General features: G+C 38.6%; 1 protein-coding gene across 1 annotated transcript; it reads right to left on the bottom strand.

The window, feature by feature from the left end:
* Positions 1-503: 503 nt before the first annotated feature.
* LOC111147318 (nucleoporin like 2) lies at positions 504-24,112 on the bottom strand. Its single transcript, XM_022503308.1, has 7 exons — positions 23,281-24,112; positions 20,478-20,706; positions 18,483-18,577; positions 12,224-12,300; positions 11,399-11,485; positions 8,721-8,805; positions 504-1,108 (listed from the first exon to the last, which is right to left on the bottom strand). Exons 1-7 carry the CDS (start codon positions 23,390-23,392, stop codon positions 543-545), a joined length of 1,251 nt encoding a protein of 416 aa, XP_022359016.1. The 5' UTR covers positions 23,393-24,112; the 3' UTR covers positions 504-542.
* Positions 24,113-25,337: the final 1,225 nt, after the last annotated feature.

Raw genomic sequence — 25,337 nt, 5'->3', positions numbered from 1 at the left:
GGGAAAATGCCTTGTTGGTCTGAATAATAAAGAAGTTTAAAAACTATTATTTCTCTAAGAGAATTTTCTTTAACATGAAGGACAGTCATGCTACTGATGTTTATTTGATAAGCAAGCTAAATATTTAAGCATTTTTTCCCCTCATGGCTTTAGAAATGATCTCCTTTCTAAAAAATAAACAAATATATATATATATATATATATATATATATAATGTCTAAAGGTAAACCTTTAAATGGTAAGACAGTAAAGTGATATAGAATGAGAAAAGCACTTTATTCAGTGCACACTGACAGTTTTTTTCAATTCCATTCATAATTGAATTTTTAAAAAACCTCTTGCAGAGTACTTTTTATGCTTTACTTAGAAAAAATACTGAATTTCAAGACCCTAAAGTTATTAATGAAAGCTTATATTCCTTTTAAGTATATTTGTACATATATACATATATATGTATATATTTAAATCACTCAAAGCAATTTTATACAAACCACTCAGAACAATTTTAAGAGCTGTTCTTTTCTGTATTTAAAATTGTCCTTTCAAATATTTAGAAGTTCCGTAGGTGGTGGCTTTAAAGGAATTTTTCCTAGAGTAAATTTCTTGGATTGAAATTGCTCCAGTTCTTCCGCTGTGAGTTGATCCTTGGGTGTGAATAATTTGTTATCTGTTGTGGTGCTGCCATTTGAGACTGGGAGAGAGGTAGATATGCTACTGTTTCCAAAGGTGTTGCTAGATGACTTGGAAAAAGCAGTGTGGGAATGTGAACCTAGACTACCAAAACCAGCCACAGAAGTACCACTTCCAAAGGCTGGGGCCCCTGGAGCTCCAAAAGAGCCAGCTGCCATGGAAGTTGGAAATCCTGAAAATCCAGGTGATCCAAAACCAGTGGCTGCAGGACTTTTAAAAGAAAATGAAGCAGCAGATGTGACTGCAGGTTTCCCAAATCCAAATGCTGGAACAGAAGTAGTGATGGCAGAACTGGCAGAGGATGCGGCTCCAAATGCTGGCGTATTCCCGAACATAGGAGGACTTCCAGAAGGGGCAGAGCTTGGTTTAAAGCTAAAATTCTGAGCATTAGCACTGCTGCTGTTATTCACTGGAAAACCTACAAAAATCAGAAAAAGGAAAAAATAACCTATTATAGTAAAGAATGTAACCATATTAACCACCCCTCCTTTTTCTCTTATTTCTACCATGTTTGAATGTGAGAAGCGTATTGGATGGAAGGAGAAGTGAAAAGAAGCTAGAACAAACCCATTAAACCCTGTTGTCCTATCTTTCTGCTACACCTGACCTCATTTGATCGTCCTCACTCATGGGTACAGCTTTGAGAAAGCTCTGGGATGAAGAGGTGGACTTTCACTTTCTGTTTCAACCTCAAATAAATCAGTCACATCCATTATCAAAGAAGTAACTCTTTCCTTAGCTATACTCTTTTAAGCAAATGTAGAGTGGTCACTTCATCTCAGTTTCCTCCTGTATAAATGGAGTGATTCTCAAGCCCCTTCCAGCTCTCAACTAAGACAAATCTGATGAAATTGTACTCTAATAATTAACATCTCTAGTGTTTGGCTAAAATTTTTCCGGAGTTGCCATTTTTATTTTTATACTTTTTATGACAGTTCAAACTACTCAGTCCTAATTTGCCTTTTTGTCTCTAAGAACCGCTGTTTACCTCTGTATACTAACTTAAAACAATTTTTCTTTTAAATTAAAAAAAAAAGTGATACAGTATTGTCACTTGAGACAATATTATGCACTGTGAAAAGAAGGTCCTCAATGTGCTTCTACCATAGCTACTATGTACTCTGATAAAACTTTTGAAAAACCATTGCTAAAATATACTCTGAAAGCCTGAGCCACAGGGTCTTTCAAAAAATGTGCCCAGTCTGACCCTTATTTCACAAATGATTAATGAGCCAAATTCTCTGAAGCTCCATTATAGAAGGTAGTAGAATCTGCAAGGATGATTTAAAAATCACTTAAAGAGAGGGAGGAAGATGGTATAGAAGTAGGAGACCTTAGTTTTCTCTGGTCCGTGGAATTCAGCTAGATAGCTAAAAAATCATTCTGAACACCTGTGAACTCAACTGGAGATCTAAGAAAAAAATTGCTGCAATTCTACAAATAGAAAAGTGACCACTTTCTGCAAAGTAGGAGATGCAGAGAGGTGAATCCAAGGTGATGTATCAGAAGATAAATGGCGGGGGGCAGGGGGGGGGCGATTTGTAAACTGGCTACCAGAAAGTGATACAGCAGTGGAGCACAATATGGTAACTTTTAGAAGTCCGTCTGTCCAGGTGAGGGAAATGCCTGCCTGAAAGGCGATCAGGTGGTGAAGCAGGGCAGAATCCTATGGGGGAGAGTGTGATCTCAGGACCCCAGAGTGCAAAGGAAGACCTGGGGTGCCTTAATATGGCAGAGATCCCAAGCATCAGAGTGGCAAAGCCAGCTACAAATGGCAAGCTCAGGAGTGGGCCTTCTGCTCCATGTTGCCATAAACCGCAAATTGTGGCATGGCTGGGCAACTGTTCTCTGAGCAGGGGCCCAGCGAGTGGCAGAACTGTGGTGAGACACGCCCCTCTTTGCCCGTGGGGAGGAGGGGTACGGGTATGAGCTGCAGGAGTCTGCAGGCTTTGGAGACTTGAAACAGAGTTGCATGCCTGAGATACAAACACTTGGTCACAGGCTGGATGAGCACAGAGTGCTAAAGGAGACCAGGAAGACAGCTTTTCCCTGAGGACGTACTGAGGAGTGAGGGGTATGAGCTTTCAGCTCTAGGGTTAGAGACTGGGAGGCTGCCATTTTCATTCTCATCCTCTAACACAGCACGGAAAGCCTTCAGGGAACAAAAGCCACAAAGAGCAATCTGGAGTGCTTACACTTAGTGCGGCCCCCCTAGCAAAGGCAGTGCAATTCTCCCTGGGACAAAGACACCTGAGAATCAGTGCAACAGGCCCCTTTCCCAGAAGATCACCAACAACATCCAGCTAAGATCAAGTTTACCAATCCAAGAGAACTACAAAACTTCAGCGCTAGAGAAAAACAGTACATAGAATTCATGGTATTTTCTAATGATTCCTCAGTCTTACTTTTTTTTTTTTTTTTTTTAAAGACTTTATTTGAGAGAGAGAGAGAGAGAGAAAGCACAAGCAGGGGGAGGGGAAGGCAGAGGGTGAGAGAGAAGCAGACTCCCTGCTAAGCAGGGAGCCTGATGTGGGGCTTGATCCCAAGACCCTGGGATCATGACCAGAGCCAAAGGCAGACACTTAACTGAGCCACCCAGGCATCTTACAGTCTTTGAATTTTAACTTTTTTTCTTTTTCCTTTTCAAGCAATTTCTTATTTTATCAACTCTTTTTTAAGACAAGGATGTCATACATCCTGCTTTTTTTTTAAAGATTTTATTTATTTATGTATTTATTTGTCAGAGAGAGAGAGAGAGCGAGCGCGTACACAAGCAGGCAGAGTGGCAGGCAGAGGCAGAGAGAGAAGCAGGCTCCCTACAGAGCAAGGAGCCCAATGCGGAACTCAATCCCAGGACTCTGGGATCATGACCTAACCCGAAGGCAGCGGCTTAACCAACTGAGCCACCCAGGCATCCCTTGGGTGAACCTAGACTACCCTTATCAACTCTTTTAAGTATTTTTAAATTTTCATTTTTATGGTTATATTCTATCCTTTCATTGTATTTAATTGGATTTTTGTATATACATAAGTTTCTCTTTCTTTACAATTTTGGGATCTAGTTTTCTAACAAACAGACCAAAATACACCCAGGATCTCTTGCATTGCTCTGCTCTGTTCATATGTCTGATTATATTCTCTCTCTCTTTTTAATTTTCTTTTTTTTTTTTTTTAAAGATTTTATTTATTTATTTGACAGATCACAAGTAGGCAGAGAGGCAGGCAGAGAGAGAGGAGGAAGCAGGCTCCCTGCTGAGCAGAGAGCCCGATGCGGGGCTCGATCCCAATACCCTGAGATCATGACCTGAGCTGAAGGCAGAGGCTTAATCCACTGAGCCACCCAGGTGCCCCTTAATTTTCTTTTTGGTTTCAGGTCTCTTCTGATTTGTTTACTGTATATTTCTCTGAGTTCATTGTTTCTATTTTAGTATTTTGTTCTCTCATTCATTTATTCTTCTATGGACAGAATGACAAGACAGAAAAACTGACTTCAAAAAAGAAAACAAGAGGCAATACTGACTGCCAGAGACCTAATCAGTATGGATATAAGTAAGATGTCAGAATTAGAGTTCAGAATAGCAATTGTAAAGATACTGCTGGGCTTGAAAAAAGCGTAGCTGACACCAGAAAGTCCCTTTCTGGAGAAATAAAAGAACTAAAATCTAATTAAGTTGAAATAAAAAAAGGCTATTTATGAGCTAAAATTTAAAAATGGAGGCTCTAACTAATACGATAAATGAGGCAGAAGAGAAAATTAGTGATACAGATGACAAAATGATGGAGAATAAAAAAGCTGAGAAAAAGAGATATAAACAACCACTGGATCACAAGGTGAGAATTCAAGAGATAAGTGATACCAAAAGTGAAACTATATTAGAATAATTGGGATCCCAGAAGAAGAGTAAAGAGAGAGAGGAGAAAAAGGTATATTTGAGGAAATTATAGCTGAGAACTTCCCTAACCTGGAAGGCAAACAGGCATTCAAGTCCAGGAGGCACAGAGAACCCCTCTCAATATCAATAAAAATAAGTCAACGCTTCAACTTATAATAGTGAAGCTTGCAAATTTCAGAGACAAAGAGAAAATCCTGAAAGCAACTCAGGACAAGAGGTCCTTAACCTAGGAGGGTAGAAACATTTGAGTGGCAGCAGATATATCCACAGAGACCTGGAGGCCAGAAAGGATTGGCATGATATATTCCGGGTGCTAAATAAGAAAAATATGCAGCCAAGAATACTTTATCCAATAAGGCTGTCATTCAGAAGAGGAGAGAAAAGAGCTTCCAGGACAAACAGAAACTAGAAGAATTTGTGATCAATTAACCAGCCCTGGAAGAAATATTAAAGGGGATACTTTAAGTGACAAGAAAGCCCAAAAGTAACAAAGACCAGAAAGGAGCAGAGACAATATACAGAAACTGACTTTATAGATAATACAATGGCACTAAATCCATCTTTCAATAGTTACTCTGAATGTAAATGGGCTAAATGCCGCAAAGGACATGGTATCAGATTGGTTAAAAAAGCAAGACATGGGACGCCTGGGTGGCTCAGTAGGTTAAACTGCTGCCTTCGGTTCAGGTCATGATCCCAGCATCCTGGGATAGAGTCCCACACATCAGGCTCCTTGCTGCAGGGAGCCTGCTTCTCTCTCCGCCTCTGCCTGCCACTCTGCCTGGCTTGTGCATACTCTCTCTCCCTGACAAATTAAAATAAATAAAATCTTTAAAAGGTTTTTTTTTTTTTTAAAGATTTTATTTATTTATTTGACAGAGATCACAAGTAGGCAGAGAGGCAGGCAGAGAGAGAGGAAGGGAAGCAGGCTCCCTGCAGAGCAGAGAGCCCGATGCGGGGCTCAATCCCAGGACCCTGGGATTAGACCTGAGCTGAAGGCAGAGGCTTTAACCCACTGAGCCACCCAGGTGCCCCAATAAATAAAATCTTAAAAAAAAAAAAAAAAAAAGCAAGACACATCCATATGCTGTCTGCAAGAGATTAATTTAAGCCCAAGGACACCTTCAGATTGAAAGGAGTGGGTGGAAAGCCATTTATCATGCTAATGGACATCAAAAGACAAATTATATTTTAAACCAAAGACTGAAATAAGAGATAAGGAAGGACATTATAACATAATTAAAGGGTCTATCCAACAAGAAACCTAATAATTGCAACTATTTACGCCCCTACCATGGGAGCAGCTATTTATAGATAAACCAGTTAATAACAAAATTAAAGAAACACCTTGATAACAATACAATAATAGTAGGGGACTTTAACACCCCACTCACTGCAATGGACAGATAGTCTAAGCAGAAGATTAACAAGGAAATAAGGGCTTTAATTGACACACCAGACTAAATGGACTACAGATATATTCAGAACATTCCATCCCAAAGCAACAGAATACACATTCTTCTCTAGTGCACATGGAACATTCTCCAGAATAGATCACATCCTGGGTCACAAATCAGGTCTCAACTGGTACCAAAAGACTGGGATCATTCCCTGCATATTTTCAGACCATAGTGCTTTGAAAATGGAACTCAACCACAAGAGGAAAGCTGGAAAGAACTCAAATACATGGAAGCTAAAGACCATCCTACTAAAGAATGAATGGGTCAACTAGGAAACTAAAGAAGAATTTAAAAAATTCATGGAAACAAATTAAAAGGAAAACACAATGGTTCAAAAGCTTTGGGATGCAGCAAAGGCAGTCCTAAAATATACAGTAATATAGGCCTTTCTCAAGAAACAAGAAAGGTCCCAAATAGAGAACCTAACCTTACACCTAAACTAGCTGGAGAAAAAAACAGCAAGTAAAGCCTAAACCCAGCAGGAGAAGAGAATCAATAAAGATTAGAGCAGAAATCAATGAAATAGAAACTAAAAGAACAGTACACCAGATCAATGAAACTATGAGCTGGTTCTTTTTTTTTTTTTTTAAAGGTTTTACTCATTTATTTGACAGACAGACACACAGCGACAGAGGGAACACAAGCAGGGGGAGTGGGAGAGGGAGAAGCAGGCTTCCCGCTGAGCAGGGAGCCCAACTCGGGGCTCGATCCCAGGATGCTGGGATCATGACCTGAGCTGAAGGCAGACACTTAAGGACTGAGCCACCCAGACACTCCCTATGAGTTGGTTCTTTGAGAGAATTAATAAGATTGATAAACCCCTGGCCAGGTTTTCCAAAAAGAAAAAGAGAAAGGACCTGAATAAATAAAATTATGAATGAAAGTGGAGAGATCACAACCAACACCAAAGAAATACAATTATAAGAACGTATTATGAGCAACTATAGGCCAACAAAGTAGGCAATCTGGAAGACATGGATGCATTCCGAGAGACACATGAACTACCAAAACTGAACCAGGAAGAAATAGAAAACCTAAACAGACCCATAACCAACAAGGAATTTGAAGCAGTCACCAAAAATCTCCCAATAAACAAGAGTCCAGGGCCGGATGGCTTCCCAGGGGAATTCTATCAAACATTTAAAGAATAATGAATACCTATTCTTCCAAAGCTGTTTCAAAAAGTAGAAATGGAAGGAAAACTTCCAAACTCTTTCTATGAGGCCGGCATTACCTTGACCCCACCAAAAAGGAGAATTACAGACCAATATCCCTGATGAACATCAATGCAAAAATTCTCACCAACATAATAGCCAATAGGATCAATCAGTACATTAAAAGGATTATCCACCATGACGAAGTGGGATTTATTCCTGGGCTGCCAGGGTGGTTCAACATCTGCAAATCAATCAATGTGATACACTACATTAATAAAAGAAAAAACAAGAACCATATGATCCTCTCAACAGATGCAGAAAAAGCATCTGATAAGTACAGCATCCTTTCTTGATTAAAGCTCTTCACAGTGTAGGGATAGACGGAACACACCTCAGTATCATAAAAGCCATATCTTATAAATGGAAAGCCCACAGTGAATATCATTCTCAATGGGGAAAAACTGAGAGCTTTTCTCCTAAGGTCAGGAACATGACAGGGCTGTCCACTCTCACCACTGCTGTTCAACATAGTACTAGAAGTCGTAGCCCCAGCAATGAGACAACAAAAAGAAATAAAAGGCATCTGAATTGGCACAGAAGAAGTCAAACTCTCATGCTTTGCAGATGACATGATACTCTATGTGGAAAACCCAAAAGACTCCACCCTCAAATTGCTGTAACTCATACAGGAATTCAGTAAAGTAGCAGGATATAAAATCAATGCACAGAAATCAGCTGTATTTCTATACACTAAGAATGAGACACAAGAAAGAGAAATTAAGGAGTCGATCCCATTCACAATTGTCCCCCAAACGCTAAGATACCTAGGAATAAGAGGCAAAGGATCTGTATTCAGAAAACTATAGAACAATCATGAAATTGAGGAAGACAAAAGGAAATGGGAAAACGTTCCATCCTAATAGATTGAAAGAACAAGTACTGTTAAAATGTCTATGCTACCTAGAACAATCTATACATTCAACTGAGGGTTCCTGGAGGGGAGGGTGTTGGGGGATGGGGTAACTGGGTGATGGACATTAAGGAAGGCACGTGATTCAATGGGCATTGGATGTTACATAAGACTGATGAATCACTGAACTCTACCTCTGAAACTAATAATACACTATATGTTTTGTTTTTTTTTTTAAAGATTTTATTCATTCACTTGACAGATCACAAGTAGGCAGAGAGACAGGCAGAGACAGAGATGGGGAAGCAGGCCCCCCGCAGAGCAGAGAGTCTAAAGCGGGGCTCGATCCCAGGACCCTGGGCTCAATCTCAGGACCCTGGGATCATGACCCGAGCTGAAGACAGAGGCCTCAACCCACCGAGCCACCCAGGCGCCCCCACACTATATGTTAATTAAATGAATCTAAATTTTAAAAAATTAAAAATAAAAATATTTTAAAAATTAAAAAAAATTAAAAGCCACTTAACATACCTTCAGACTTTATGATCTAAAACCTCTAAAATCCCACATTTCTAAAATTAATGAAGTCTTGCATTACTTTATCATTTACCTGGTGATCCAAATGTTACTGCATTTGTACTGCCAAATCCAAATGCAGATGCTGGTTGATTTATTCCATCCTTTACATCTGAGAGCTTTAAAAAAAAAAAAAAGTAGGCAAATAATAGAGTAATTAATGAATAATTCTGAGTTACCTTTCCCATACACTTTATAGGCAAATTCAATTTTTAAAATGTACACTTAAAAAATATGTTTAACATAGAAAAATGCCCGCAATATGAATATGCACAGAAGAAGACAGACCAATCTCAATGAGGTAAGAGCAACTGGCTGATGAATTATGGGTGATTTTAATTTTAATTTAAGCTTCTAAAATATTTTCTAAATTTCTTCAATGAATATGTTTGAAAATGAAAAAAAATTATAATAATATTTTTCAGTGTCTATAGGTTAATTATCAAGAAACCTAGATTTCACATAAAGGGCCTTTAGAGGCTACCCAATCCCAATCTGCTTACTCTAATACTTGACCTCAAGCTGATTCACAATTACATTAAAAGCTTACTATTGAACTCTAGTAAATATTTCCTATCCCTGAGAATACTTTTTGTTCTTGCTATTTTCTACACTAGAAATGTTTTTCATCTGTGCATAGTGAAATCTTAATCTCCCTTTTTAAAAAAAAATATTTTATTTATTTATTTGAGAGAGAAAGCATGAGCAGGGGATGAGCGGTAAAGGGAGAGGAGGGATGAAGACTCCCCACAGAGCAGGGAGCCCGATGTGGGGCTTGATCCCAGGACCCTGAGATCATGACCTGAGCCAAAGGAGATGCCCAACTGACTGAGCCACCCAGGTGACCCTTTAATCTCCCTTTTGAGGAACTTTCCCTTACTCCTTACCCCCAAGAATCTTTTCCTGATCAACTCAAACAGATATGATCTCTCTCATTTGGAAGCCTCAATAGCATTGTTCAAAAATCAATTTCACTGAAGTGTAGTTTATAAGCAATAAAGTGCATCTGTCATACATACATATATTTCAGTGAGTTCTGACAAACTTATAGCCATGACAATAAAGATTTAAAATATTTCCATCACGCTTCAAAGATCCCTTGTGTTCCTTCTCAGTCAAGCCTCTCCCAAACCCTAGGTACCATGAACCACTCATCTCCTTCCTATCACTATACATGAGGTTTGTTTTCTCTTTTCTAAAGATTTATAAAGGGGCGCCTGTGTGGCTCAGTCATTAAGTGTCTGCCTTCGGCTCAGGTCATGATCCCATAGTCCTGGGATCGAGCCCCGAATTGGGCTCCCTGCTTGGCGTGAAGCCTGCTTCTTCCTCTCTCACTCCCCCAGCTTGTGTTCTCTCTCTTGCTGTCTCTCTCTGTCAAACGAACAAATAAATCTTAAAAAAAAAAAAAGAGAGAGAGAGATTTTTAAAAATTTATTTATTTGAGAGAGAGTGAGTAGGAGGGAGAAGGAGAGAGAATGTGAAGCAGACACTGCACTGAGTGCAGAGCCCGACAAGGGCTCAATCTCATCGCCCTGAGATCATGACCTGAGCTGAAATCAAGAGTCAGATGCTTAACTGACTGAGCCACCCAGGTGCTCTGATGAAGTTTGTTTTCTTTAGTTTTTCATATAAATGAAATCACATAGTATGTACTTTTTTTCTTTTTTCTTTTTTGGTCTAGCTTCTCTCCCTCAGTGTAATATTCAACAGGTAAATAGATAAACATATACATATGCTGGATTAAAAGAACAAAGAATTAACTACTTGGCATAAAGAATAAACTACTGACACATTCTAAGCCCCTTGTGGGTGGACGGTTCAGGACCCTCCTCACCTCTGGAGAGCTGACAAAGGGCAAGGAAGTTCTAATCCCAAGGGAAGTTCTGTAGTTCTTTGGACTCAGTTATCTCTTCTACATTAGCAGTGGTGAGCTGGGCCACCTCTCACATAGGGACAGAATACTTCCAATATGTCCTACTAAATTTAAATGGTATCATAACAACTAAACAGTGAAGAAATGAACTCACCCAAAAGTCTGTCTAGGAAGTACATAATTAAGAAAGGGGTGGGTGCTGGAATGGTCACATAGTCATTTATTAAGTTAGACAACCACAACTCTCATATCCTTTTCAGAAAGTAGAAGCATAAATCAGCTGGGAAACTGTAAATATCTTATTTCAAAATAAGGTTCCTAAAGAGTTTTTATGGGAATAAAACATCATAACTTTAGTGATAGAGATAATGAATATGCTACAGTCGGGACCATGTATCTTTGGAGACAAGTGGGTATATATCTACTGAAGGCATTTCTATAAAAGTCAGGGAACATATGGTGAGTGTTTTTCAGTCACAAAAGTATACATTAGTCTAAATGTATATTCATATCATTTTCCAGAGCAATTTCTTTGTAAATGCTGATAATGTTACATACTTAAATTTATATAATATTTTCAAAACTAGACCACCAGAGTAAAAAAACTTTACCCTAAAAATAGTTTTAGGAAAGCAAAGTTATCTGTGCTTTTCTGACTAAGGAACAGAGAGAAAGCAATTCCAGGACTGTGACTTTAAATGATGATACAGTCTTGAGAATGTGTGTGTATCATAATTCCTGACAGAGAATTTTAGTCTTGCTTTTCAAATTCAAAGTGAAATTCTCTGCAAAAAAGCAACAGACAAGATACTTCCAGTAGAAAACTCTCCAATACTCACCAAGGCTATGTTAGTTGATGTATTTAGGCTCTTCAGTTCATTTATTCTATTTCTCCATTGATTTATTAACTGTTGGAGGGAATTTAGCTGAAGAGAGAAGACAGAAAAATAATGAGTCAATTTTGAGTGTTTTAACTTTGTTTCTCCAACAACTTCATGTCTTTACTTGCCAAAATCACAAAAAGTTTATAAAACATTTTTATGGCAAATTGTACAATTTGCCCAAGATATTCCAGCTATAGTTTCCTCCCTGTTCTCCAACTCCTGGTGTCCCCTGGTTCAGAATCTCAAGTATGTGGCAGCACAGAGAGAGTTATATCTGGATGGGAGGCAAACATGGGTACTAGTAGAAATGTTTGATCATGACTGTAGACAACACAAAATACAGTTTATGTCATTTCCTTTAGCACCAAACTTACTTAAGCCCAGCTTTTTTATTTTTTGACATCTGATACACTAGAATGTTAATATGTACAGATGGTGTCTTTTTTCACTTTGTTTTTCTAGCATTCATCATGGTGTCTGCACCTAAGAGATGCTCCATAAATGTCAAATGATGAAAGGGTCTGACTTCTAGGAATAACCACTATTATTTCTAATAAAAATAGTGACATTCCTAGTTATATAGCCAAAATATATTATTACCACGTTAGATAACCAACCAATTTCAAAGAAAGTAATTTAGAAAATACAAATAGCCTTGTCTTGAGAAAAATTCTAGACCTCATCCACTTTGCCAACATATAAGCAAGCCACTACAAACAGAGAAGACAGTAATTAACAGCTAATCTGGTATCAAGGTAGATGAATAGGAAACAAACTTACATAACTCTGTAAGTTATTGCTGGTTAAGAAGTTATGGTATTCAAGCCTCAACTCCTCTGGTGAAATGTCTGTAAAACCTGAAGTGAGGAATCAATTGGAATCTTTAAAATAAATACCAATACTTTTAATAGTATAGTAAAGCTAGAAGTTCTAGACAAGAAAATATGCTGATGTTGATCATAAGGAAATTTTTATAATCATAAGGAAAAATTTCAAAGCCTATATCCTAATGTTGAACTAAGTATAAAATTAAAATAAAATACAATTGGATATCTGATTTTCAAAGGGAGAAATTTTCTAAAGATAAATGGAATGGAAGGAATAACAAAGAAAAGAAAGGGTTGACCACATACACATCCAAACTTCTGTCTAAAAAATATTCTGCATGCCAGAAACTATAAGCAAAATTAAAAGGCAAATGATAAACTGAGAAAACCATGACTGTAACATATATGACTGGAGAAGAGCTAATGTCAATGTATAAATAGTACTTACAAACCAATAAGAAAAATAAGTTAATATGGGCAAAAAAATTCAAATAGCCAGTAAATAAGTAAAATAAAAGAGTTGAATTTAAAAATACAAATAAAAATAGAGACAAAATGCTTTACTTAATGGAAAAAATTAAAAATGGATGGTATTTACTATTATTAAGGATGTGGTAAAATGGATATTCTCCTAAATTGCTTTTAAGGGAATTAAAAAGGTGTTTTGCTGGGAGAAAAATTGTAAATAAGCATCAAATGTCTTAAATATGTTTACACCTTCTGTCCTTAATAGAATTTCTAGGATTTAACCTCAGGAAATAATTAGATATATAAACAAAGAGTTTTATTTATGAAGATGTTCATTCTAGTATTTTTAGTAGTAGAGACAAACTGAAAACAACAAAGTAGAATACAAAACTAGATTATGATCCTAATTTTATATATTTATATGTATACAGGAAATATGGTTGTATGTGCATATTTTGAAAGAAAGACTCAAAAATGTTATAGTTGTTATCTCTATGAAATCAGGTGATCTTTATTTTGTTTACATATTTCTGTATTTTTCAAGTCTTTTATGGCAACATCCATAAATTTATAATTAGGAAAACTTTTAAAGAAAGTTCAGGATGTTTTCTACAGAGAATTACTCATATCCCACACATCATTAACTCCACAGACCCCTATACCCCAGAATAAAGAAAAGACTAAACGTTCAAATTAGAACCTTGGAATCTTTTTTTTTTTTTTAAGATTTTATTTATTTATTTGACAGATCACAAGTCGCCAGAGAAGCAGGCAGAGAGAGAGAGGGAAGCAGGCTCCCTGCTGAGCAGAGAGCCCGATGTGGGGCTTGATCCCAAGATCCTGAGACCATGACCTGAGCCGAAGGCAGAGGCTTAACCCACTGAGCCACCCAGGCACCCCAAAAACCATGGATTCTTCTAACAATTTATCTTTATACCATCTTTATTAACTGTTCAGGCCAAAAAACCTAGGAATCCCCTTGCATTTCTCATTCCTCACATCTAATTAATCAGCATCCTGCCAGTTCTAACTCCAACAGAACATGGATTTGACCAATTCTGTCTCCACTGCTAGTAACTATAATTCAGTCAGTCACAAGCATTTGTCTCCTAACTCATCTCCTTGCCTCTATTTTGCTTCCCACCCCCACCACTCCCTACACACCATTTCTTTTCATACAACAGTCCAAGTGAGTTTTTTCTAATCAGATCATGTCCTTCTCCCGCTTAAAGCTCCACATGGCTACCTAGAACAATTAGGCCCAATATGATGGGGCTCCTGGCTGACTCCATGGCCTGTGTCCTATGATTCTTTCCCTTATTCACTCTCCTCCAGTGGTTCAGGCCTCACTAGTCCTCAAACTTGGCAACCTTGTTCCTATAAGGACCTATGCACTAGTTATTCCCATTGCCAAGAATGTTTTCCCCAAATTCCCCTAAGTGACAACCTTCTTTTCACTTAGGACTCATCTTCAATACTTTCTCCTAAGAATGGATAAACACTCTAGCTAAAGGAATGCTGTCCCTCAAGTCACTTTTTCCTCCTTACAGCTGTTCCTCCTCTGAGCCCCACAGGACACAGAAAATTATGTGAGTAAGTATTTTCTCAATTCTCTCAAGGGTGATACAAAAATAGTATTATTTTAGATGCACAGGAAAAGTTAATTCATTATAATTGATGTCTAAGGACAGCAGTTGGGTGCCTGGGTGGCTCAGTAGGTTAAATGTCTGCTTTCAGCTCAGGTCATGATCCTAGGGTCCTGGGATGGAGTCCTGCATCGGGCTCCCTACTCATGTATCTCCCTCTACCCCTCCCCCCTGCTTGTGATCTCTCTCTCTCAAATAAATAAAATCTTAAAAAAAAAAAAAAATCCAGGACAGCAGTTCCCCACCTTCCTAGTTTCATGACCCAAACATATTCTTAAAAATCATTTAAAAACCCCCAAAAGCTTTTGCTTATATAGGTTATACATATCAATATTGACCATATTTAAAATGAAAAATAAGAAATACAGAACATATTTATTAAATCACATAAAAATAAGAAACCAGGGGCACCTTAGTGGTATGTCAGTTGAGCATCCAACTCTTCGTTTCATCTCAGGTCATGATCTCAGGGTCATGGGATCGAGCCCTGTGTTGGGCTCCATGTTCACCTTGGAGTCGACTTGAGATTCTCTCTCTCTCCCCCTCTTCCTCTGCCCCTCCCCCTGCATGCACTCTCTCTCTCTCAAATAAGTAAATACATCTTTAAAAAAAAAGGAACCAACTACATATCAACATAAATGAAGACTAATTTTCAAAGCGAAAAATAAAAATTTAGTGAGATGAGTAGCATTGTCTTATGTTCGCCCATTTTTAAATATACCTTAATTTAAAAATATTTTATTGCTAAAAAATGGTAACTCTCTTCAGAACTTTCAGCGAGTCATCAGCTTTTTGCTGATGGAGGGTCTGTTTGTAAATTATTTTAATGTTTGACTTTAATAGAAGACTGCTGGATTATTCTGCTTCTACATTCAATCTGTTGTAATATGTTGCCTAGTTGAAGTATATGAAGAAAGTTTGTTCTAATACAGGCAAGTAGTTGGAAATGGAGGACTTAAATAGCTTTTTCAGGTAATTGTGGACATTCTTCTTTGACACTACCTCAAAATTTGAGAGGTTGTAGTTTCTTAAAGGCTATAATGTAAACTCAAACCATATTCATTAACTTTTTGTACTACTATATTAAATCCAGTGGTTTACCTTGCACTTAGAAAGGATTTTTCAGCCATGCATAATTTTCACCTGAAAGCCTGAATTTTGTCACTGGCAATAAACCGTCATTTTTTGGTACGCCTGGGTGGCTCAGTTGGTTAAGTGTCTGCCTTTGGCTCAGGTCATGACCCCAGAGTCCTGGGATAGAGTCCCAAATTGGGCTCCTTGCTCAGCAGGGAGCCTGCTTCTCCCTCTGTCTGCTCTGCCTGCTGTTCTCCGTGCCTCTGCTCTGACAAATAAATACATAAAAAAATCTTAAAAAAAAAAAAAAAAAAAAAGATTGGGGTGCCTGGGTGGCTCAGTGGGTTAAGGCTCTGCCTTCGGCTCAGGTCATGATCTCAGGGTCCTGGGATCGAGCCCTGCATCAGGCTCTCTGCTCAGAAGGGAGCCTGCTTCCCCCTCTCTCTCTGCCTGCCTCTCTGTCTACTTGTGATCTCTCTCTCTCTGTCAAATAAGTAAATAAAATCTTTAGAAATTTTAAAAAAAGATTAAAAAAATAGTCATTTTTTTTTCTTTGAGGTGACAGGCTTACTTCATTAGTTTTTTTAGAAAATGTTGCCAAATACCAAAGTCAAGGTAATGACAGTTATCATTCTTTCAAGTAAATATTGTCTGTGAAAAAAGTGGCTAGTTGAGCTCACAACTCAAATGATAACCTCAGTGCTTTCCCTCAAGACAACTATCATATCCGAGTATGTGGCAGAAGCACTTATGTGTGCTTCCCATTTTGTCACACAGATTAAAAAGGTGTGCATTCGGGACGCCTGGGTGGCTCAGTTGGTTAAGCAGCTGCCTTCAGCTCAGGTCATGATCCCAGCGTCCTGGGATCGAGTCCCACATCGGGCTCCTTGCTCAGCGGGGAGCCTGCTTCTCCCTCTGCCTCTGCCTGCCATTCTGTCTGCCTGTGCTTGCTCTCTCTCCCTCTCTCTCTCTCTCTCTGACAAATAAATAAATAAAAAAATCTTAAAAAAAAAAAAAAAAGGTGTGCATTCAAGGGTCAAGATTAATAAAATCAACATTTTTACTTCTTTATCAGAAATTTTAAGTGAAAAATGGCATTAAATTTTTTTTTTTTTTTTTTTTTACAGTGGTGCCTGGCTGGTCAGTCAGAGGAGCATGTGACTCTTTTTTTTTTTTTTTTTTTAAAAGATTTTTTTTATTTATTTGACAGAGAGAGATCACAAGCAGACGGAGAGGCAGGCAGAGAGAGAGAGAGGGAAGCAGGCTCCCCGCTGAGCAGAGAGCCCGACGTGGGACTCGATCCCAGGACCCCGAGATCACGACCCGAGCCGAAGGCAGCGGCCCAACCCACTGAGCCACCCAGGCGCCCCGGAGCATGTGACTCTTGATTCAGGGTTGTGAATTTGAGCGTTGGTGGTATAGTGGTGAGCATAGCTGCTTTCCAGGGTTGTGAATTTGAGCCCCACACTGGTTGTAGAGATTACTTAAGTAAATAAAACTTTTAAAAAAATGGTTTTGTATTGACTACTATAGTCTGCTAGTACAGTAAGTTGCCTCTGCCTTGATTCACACTAAGATATAAGTTTTACCCATCAATGTTTTTGTACCAATAGTGCAAATGTCAACAGAGTGAAAATGGCAATTAATGTCTTAGTATTATTATGAAAATTGAATTTTGAGCCTTTAGAATGCTCTCAGGAATAGGGTTGCCAGACTTAGCAAATAATAATACAGGATACCCAGTTAAATTTTAATTTCAGATATACAACAAATACTTTTTTAGTATTTATCACATGGAATATTCAGATACTAAAAATATTATTTTTTAGGGAAGACTGGGTGGTTTAGTTGGTTAAGTTGGTTTCAGTTCAGGTGTTGACCTCAAGAGTTGTGGGATCAAGCCTGGTGTTGGGTTCCCTGCTCAGCAGGGAGTTTGATCCCCTCTTGTTTTCTCTCCCTCTGCCCCTCCCTTGGCTTGTGCTCTCTCTCTCTCTCTCTGGAATAAATAAATCTTACCAAAATTAAAGAAAAGAAAACACTAGTGAAATTATCTTTTTTTTTTTAAACTAGTGAAATTATCTTATTTATTTATATTACTTATTGTCTCCTTCCCTCAAGAACATAAGCTCTGTAAGGGAGGGACCTTGTCTGTCTTGCTTATCACTATCTTAGAGCTAAGAATAGGGCCTGGTACAAAAGAAATTCTGTAAGTATTTTCTTGAATGACTGAGTGAATAAATAACTAAGGACTGATGTGATACCAATGCTCATAGGGAAATGAGCAGGTAGAGCTGAGACAGAGCAGGGATCCCAGAGTTCTGAGAGATTGCAAAGGCTCTCATCTGCTAGATATTTGCTGTTTACTCCATAGGGCAGATGCCCAGGACCACCCAAGAGGGATTAGAAAAGTGTGGTGCTCTAGGTTTCAGCTCAGAAAGGGCTTAGGGACTATGGACCAAAGAAAACAGGGGGAAAAGGTCGTTCTAAACAAATGCTATCCCTGTAGTCCAGCTGAAGTTCTTTACCTTCACACATTATCTCCAGGACAGGTCTCAACATGATTTATGAAAAACAGCTATCTTTAGAAGAAAATATAGGGAAGAAAGGGAGAACAGCATCAGGCAGCCACGGCCTTAATGGCAGGTAAGATGTGAATCTTCTAGTCACTACAGGCAGCTAAGAGATTTTGAAGTTGTACCCATAGGCAAACAAGAAAGCAGAGATTCTTCGGGGGCTTACAGAATTGGAATTGTGGTGGGTACTGATTTCAGTATTTTCTCATGAGAACTATGTATCTTAAATGAACTGTATCTTCTAAAAAAAAAAAAAAAAAAAGAACAGAACTGTATCTTCTAATCCTTATTTCTGAATTACGAAGTTCTGCCAGAATACTGGAATACTTGAAACAATGTCCAAATTTTCTTAACTGTAGCTAAGTTTGTAGTTAGTTTACTTGGCATGATCTTGGTTTTAGAAAATAAGAGTCGTAAAACATATTTTAAAAACATATAATTTCTCAATTACCTGAAATATTAGGTTTCTTTTCCATTGGTGAATAAACAGAAAACATCCACTGCCCTGATGATTCCCAAATTTCCATATCTTTTATAATTCCTTCCCTGGGGAAAAAAAAGAGCAAAGGATCTTTTTCATCTGCTTATTAAAATTTATTGTTTATAATTTTCAATGATTGAAATTTTAAATTATAGTAAATATGTAATTTCAGATTAAAAAAGAAAAGATTTCATTTATTTTTAGAGAGAGCAAGAGAGAGTACACATGCAAAGAGGGCTGCAGAGGAAGAGGGAGAAGCAGATTCCCCGCTGAGGGTGGAGCCTGATGCAGGGCTCAATCTCAGGACTCTGAGATCACCACCTGAGCTGAAATCAAGAGTCAGATGCTTAACTGACTGAGCCACCCAGGTGCCCCTAGATTTTTTCCATTGTATTTTCTGAAGACTATTCTTTAGAGCAGAATTTATGAACTAAGAACTATATTTAATGATTTTAAGTATTATAACTATATTTAATGATTTTAAGTATTATAATTTAAGTATTTTAAGTATTATAATACTTATATTATAAGTATTATATAATTATAATTATATTATAATTATGTAATTATAATATAATTATATCATAATATATAATATATATTATATTATATAGTAATATAATTATTATATAATTATAATATTATAACATTAAATAAGTTCATGGTTTTGGTTTTCCAGTAAATTGAACCATTAAGCAATAGATTTGGTAAATGAGAACTATCAAACTATACCTATTTTAAAGAACTAAAATATACAATGCTAATTTTAATCTTTCTTCGTTCATTATCATAAATATCAATAACATTTAACTGGGAAAAGAAGGAACCACGTATTGCATGGAGCACTGTGTGTGGTGCATAAACAATGAATTTTGGAACACTGAAAAAAAATAAAATTAAATTAAAAAAAAGAAAGAACCACGTAATATAGAACCATAAAATTTTTAAAGTGGGTAGGACTTTAGAGATCATTTTGTCTAATTCTCGTATTTTGCAAAAAGGGACAACAGACCCACACCCATGTAGTTAATTTATTGGCAAAGTGGTGGGTAGATTCAACTCTAAATTAAATGCTTCCCTCTCCCATCCAGAATGTTACAATTAATAAAATGATAGATACCACAGAGATACTGTACTAAATTCAGGATTTTTACAACATCGAATACAGGAAGGCGGGCTTTGTTTGCTCTTTTACCTTTTTAAAAAAAAATCAATTGTATATGATATATGGATCAAAATGTTTACCACTCATTCTAATTTATTATGAGAAGTAAAAGACTAATGAATATATTTAAGTTCTGTCCTGGGAGCTGAGGCAACAGTTACAGAATGCCAGGGACTATTTTGGCACGAGTCACACATTCTACTATGATCAGGAAATAATAGAGAATCTACTCTACAGTAATAAAGGAAATCAAATGAAACCAGTTTCAACGGGGTGGGGGGTAGTGGAAGTAAAAGTTTTAAGAAAAATATACCAGATGCCTTAAGTGACCACCAAGAGTACAAACTGCTTTAAATTACCTCATACTTTGTAAAGAACTAATAATATACAACAAACTCAAGCAAAACTACCTTAGAAAGATATTCACAATATAGTGTTATCAATAGAAAAATGGAAAAAGCATAATTAGCTCTCAGAAGTCATTGTGCTGGTATGGAAAGGTGACATATTTTTAAGGGTAATAAAGTGTACTATGACATATGCAAAATAGTGGTTATCTCTGAGTGATAGGATTGTGGGTGCTTTTTCTTCTTTTTGCTTATTCTGATTTTTTAATGATGTATTACTTTTTTTTTTTTTAAAGATTTTATTTATTTATTTGACAGAGATCACAAGTAGGCAGAGAGGCAGGCAGAGAGAGTGCCCCAATATTACTTCTTTTTTAAAGAAAATATTGTAGGTACTTTTGAAAAAAAAAAATAAGCAAATGGGTAGTAATTTCTCTGAAGGTTTCCACTTACAGAAGTTTCTTTTCATCTTTCTGCCCATCAGGGCTGGGTGAAGCAAATGGGTTCTGGGACACTCCAAACCCTCTGTTCCTGCTAGTTGAAGCTCCAGAATTGAAGGAACTGAAAGATGGCTTTTCTTGATCTCTGCTGCCCCCCCATGGTGTTGATTTGGAGAAGCTGGATGGCTGGATAACGCTGGAGTATCTTTGGCTGGTGGTATTCCATCCACGTCTGTTACTACCTGAAAATAAAGAATAAAACAATTTTATTGGCAATTCCTCTTTTAAACCTCTAAAAACTTCATTATATTATCTTACTATGTGCAGACATTATACGAAGATTCAACAAGCACCACACTGCCACTCATTTTAAATCAGAAAACTCTTCATTTTTGACTTACATATAGTTACTTGTAACCAACAAATCATGTAATGGTCTAATGGCATTTTTTGTTTAACAAGATTGAGAGAAGTGCAAACCCTGAGGAAAATAATGATATATTAGTAAGTTCAGCTGATATAAGCTTATTAAGTAAATAATTGTTTGATAGTAGATTTAGGATGTATCCTAAATCATAAACTCCTTCAGGATAAAAAAGCTGTCTTAATCATTATTTGCTCTCTTACAGTGCCCTATAGAGTAGTAACATCGGAAAATGGACAATGTATTAAAGAGTTTGTTGAATATGAAAAATTAGATTCTACCCTCTATCCTTGAACAGATGCTTAACTCTACTTGACTCAGTCTTCCCTCTGGGGAAATAACATCTACCCACCTATCTTTCACAGGGAGATTATAATTTACATGTGAATAAAATGCATTCAGTTCTATTATCAGCAGATTCTAATATTTCATAATTATCACAATGAGGCAACAGGACTCTCTTCCCTTGTCTCTGTATTTTGAAAAATTGTGGGGCACCTGGGCAGCTCAGGTGGGTTAACCATCTGCCTTTGGCTCAGATCATGATCCCAGAGTCCTGGGATTGAGTCCACATCAGGCTTCCTCTGCCTGCCGCTCCCCCTGCTTGTGCGCTCTCTGTGTCAAATAAATAAATAAAATCTTAAACTACCTCATTTACTCAGCACTTCCTAGTTGGAACCAAGATAATTTGCCTTGTTTCTGACTGAATTAAGAGATATGCCATGAAATGTATTAAAAACTGGAATGATGCGAGATATATTCCTTCATGAAAATTCATCTCCCAACTCTAAAACTACCTAATAAAACCAAAGAGAAAAAGGAACAGATTGCTGGGCCAGATCCCTCATTTAAGGGTTAATGGTATTTTATTTTTCTGAAGTTCCAAATTCGTTGGGGGATGACACAACTGAAGAAGTTCATTCTTTCTTTCGTATATAGCTTTTGGTCTTCATTTATTAATTACAGAAGCATTCATTTCTGGGAGATAAACACTGTTTACTTGTTGAGTTTTTTTTTATATTTTCTTCATCCATCAACCCATTAAATATTTGCTTTCTAATTACTACGTCTATAGTGAGTCTCCACAGAATGTCAAATATTAAGTAACATTTTCCGAGGAAATACGTTCCCAAGTATCAGACCCCCGAGTCCTAATTTTTGGTTTGGAATATTTCACAAGACTAATTGTGGGCGATGCAAAAGTCCTGTCTTCAAGAGAGCGATCAGACGTGAAACCACTATGCAACACAAATTAAAGATCAGATGAACAGTCCTAAAAGAGGGAAGGGAAGGAAAGGAACAGAAGGGAGTCAGCATCTTGTGATACTTTTAAGGACTAAGTTTCAATCCTAAGAAAATAAAAACCTACCTATTCATCTGACCTTTAAAACCTTGCTTTGCGTGGTTTCATTTCTGATCCCTCCTCTCCTTGAACGCCGTCCTTTCACCTCATCCACAATTGGCTTAAATATTCCAAAAACTTTGACAATGACTTAGACCCAGGGAGTAGGACAACTTGGTCCTCCACACCCCTTCTCTCATACCTCAGAGTTCCTCTTCTTCTTCTTCTTCTTTTTTTTAAAGATTTTATTTATTTATTTGACAGAGAGAGAGAGAGAGAGATCACAAGTAGGCAGAGAGGCGGGCAGAGAGAGGAAGGGAAGCAGGCTCCCCGCTGAGCAGAAAGTCCGATGCGGGTTTCGATCCCAAGACCCCGAGATCATGATCTGAGCCGAAGGCTTAACCCACTGAGCCACCCAGGCGCCCCCACCTCAGAGTTCTTTACTGGGCAACCCGCCCTTCCAGTTCTACCTCCAACGTTACGAGCACGGACATTCGCCCAAGGTAGAGCTTTGCAGCTATCAGATTGTTCGAAGGAGTTTGCGACTTCCCCAACGTTAAGCATCCAGGCTGTGACCACAGCTGCTAGCCTCTCTCGAAAAAAAAGTTCAGTAAAAATTATATTTAGGGTGTCAAGGGAGAAAAAAAGAACCAGTACACAGAAGGGTAGGAAAGCAAGGAGGCGTCTGGGTCGACCTCCACCAATTCTCCGGACCATCACCACGCACAAAGAGAGTTTTGACACGTACTTCCGACCTAAAAACTCATTGTTTCGCATTCGTACCAAAGGCCAAGTCCCCGTCTTCATCCCCTCAACTACAACCAGCCGAATCCCCACACAGCAGAGAGGAGCACGGGAGAGAACCTGTGCCGGGCCTGTGGGCGGGGCCGAAAAGGGGACGACGCGAGCACGTCATCGTCACCTGACTGGTGCGCCGCTGCGCTATGCCGAGCGACGGGCCCCACGCCGGACGCCCGTTCTCAGCCCCACGGCCCTGGCTCCAGGCCTTCCCCAGCTCCAACGGCGGCGGAGGATGGAGGGGCACGTCACCTGAGGGCTGCTGCTGCCGTCCTCCGCCCGCACCCCCGGCGCCGGGATGTTCGTTCCAGCACCGGTCTCCAAAGCGGCACCGGCCTTGAAGGAAGAACTGACAAATGGTCATAGCGACGGCGTCGCCCACGGAACGGTCTTCAGTCAGCACCCTCAGCGGACGGAGAGCCCAAAGCAACCGAAGGTCCCTCCCTGCTACCGTGACGTCATCTTCTCGCGTCCCCACCTCCCCCCTTCTCTCGTCCTGCCCTGGGATGAGAGGCGTAGGTTCTACCCAATAGGATTTGAGAAGAGCGGGCGGCTCCGGCTCACTGAGTTGGGCTTGGGAGGGCGGAAAGCTTGCATGGTTAACGTGGGGGAAGAGGCACGTTTGCGCGTGGTGCAGAGCCTCGGACTGCAAGGAAAGCTTGAGGGTCCGAAATAAGGGGAGAGCAGGTTAAGGAAATTTAGATTTTCAGCACAGCCACGGAGGATTTTAGAGACCGAGTTGTAATTTGCATTTGTACAGTTGAGAAAGTGAAAATCCGCGCAGCCATTCATCAGGTGGATAACAGATAAAGCCACTTATAAGGTAAACAGGAAACAGTGTTTCCTTCAAGGACAGACTGCAACTGAAAAGTATCATAACCCCATCTTTGGATAAACACTACATTCTTACACTCTGAGAAAGCTAGTTCTTTAAAGTCCGCGTACACGCCGCTGTTTGAAATTGTATCAGTAAGAATGAAACATCCCACTCTTGCCTGGAGGAACTAAGACACTTGGACACAGAGAAGCAGCATCGATTTCTATACAGGTGCCCACCTTCCGATAAGGCGTTCCTGAAAAAAGCATTTCTATTTTTCTTAATTTTGTAGTTTCCGGGAGGCCTGGGTGGCTCAGTGGGTTGCCGGCTGCCTTCTGCTCAGGTCGTGATCCCAGTCTGCTGACATGAGTCCCGGGTTGAGCTCCTTGCTCGGTAGGGAGCCTGTTTCTCCCTCTGCTTGCTCTGCCTGCTGCTTGCTCCCGCTGCTTGTGCGCGCTCGCTCTCTCTGACAAATAAATAAAATCTTAAAAAGAAAAAAAAATTGTAGTTTCCAAGGAAACATGACCCCACATCCACTTCTCAGTCCAGATCCGATGTTGATGCCTTTACACAGAGCTCTGCTTTGCTTTGAGCTTATAAAATCTTACCTAAAATCCACCTAGCCCGCAGATCTTACAGTTGTCTTTTCCTTCGTAGGGTGAGACACCCCTACCATTCCTCTGGTTAGCGGTCTCCTTGGTTGCCAGGAGGCAATAAATATGACTTTGTTGGATTATAGATTTATCCCTGGTGTTTTAAGATGATTGGCCATTGTTCTTGTTCGCATCTTTGGATTTTGAATACAGTGGAAGCTACAAAAGCACTGGGAATAACTGCTACAATGTAGTTTAAAGTTTTTATTTTAAGTAATCTCTATGCCCAAGTTTATTTAAACCTAGTTTATTTATAAAAAAAAAAAAAAATTCAAGTGGGGCCCCTGGCTGGCTCAGGCAGTAGACCATGCAACTCGTGATCTCAGGGTTGTGAGTTCAAGCCCCACATTGGGTGTAGAGCTTTCTTAAAAAAAAAAAAAAAAATCAATTCACTTACTTTGAAATGTAAAGATTTACAAATACAGTATAAGAGACTGTATTGCAGACCTGATACCCCATCACCCAACTACTTTATTTCCTATAAAGACATTCTCCCACATAACCACAGTACAATCACAAAATCAGGATGTTCGTATTGATGAATAACTACTATCTAATCCTTAGATTCTGTTCATGTTTTGCCAAATGTCCCAAAGTCTTTAAAAGAAAAAGATCCGGTTAGAATTATTGTCTTATTCATATTTCTTTTTTTTTCCCCTTTATTTAGCCTTACTTGTATTTCTTTAGTCTTCTTCATCTTGGAACATTTCCTCAGTCTTTCCTTGACTTTCAAGACCTTAAAACTATTAGAGATTACAGCTAGTTACTTTGTAGAAGTTCCTCAATGCAGATTTATCTGCTGTTTTCTTGTGATTGGATTCAGATTAAGCATCTTTGGC

Source organism: Enhydra lutris, unplaced genomic scaffold, assembly GCF_002288905.1.
Source record: "Enhydra lutris kenyoni isolate GAN:26980312 unplaced genomic scaffold, ASM228890v2 scaffoldscaffold16, whole genome shotgun sequence".
In the NCBI taxonomy this organism is placed as follows: domain Eukaryota; kingdom Metazoa; phylum Chordata; class Mammalia; order Carnivora; family Mustelidae; genus Enhydra; species Enhydra lutris.
Note: the sequence above shows the minus strand (reverse complement) of the source record. Positions and strands in the feature narration are given on the sequence as shown.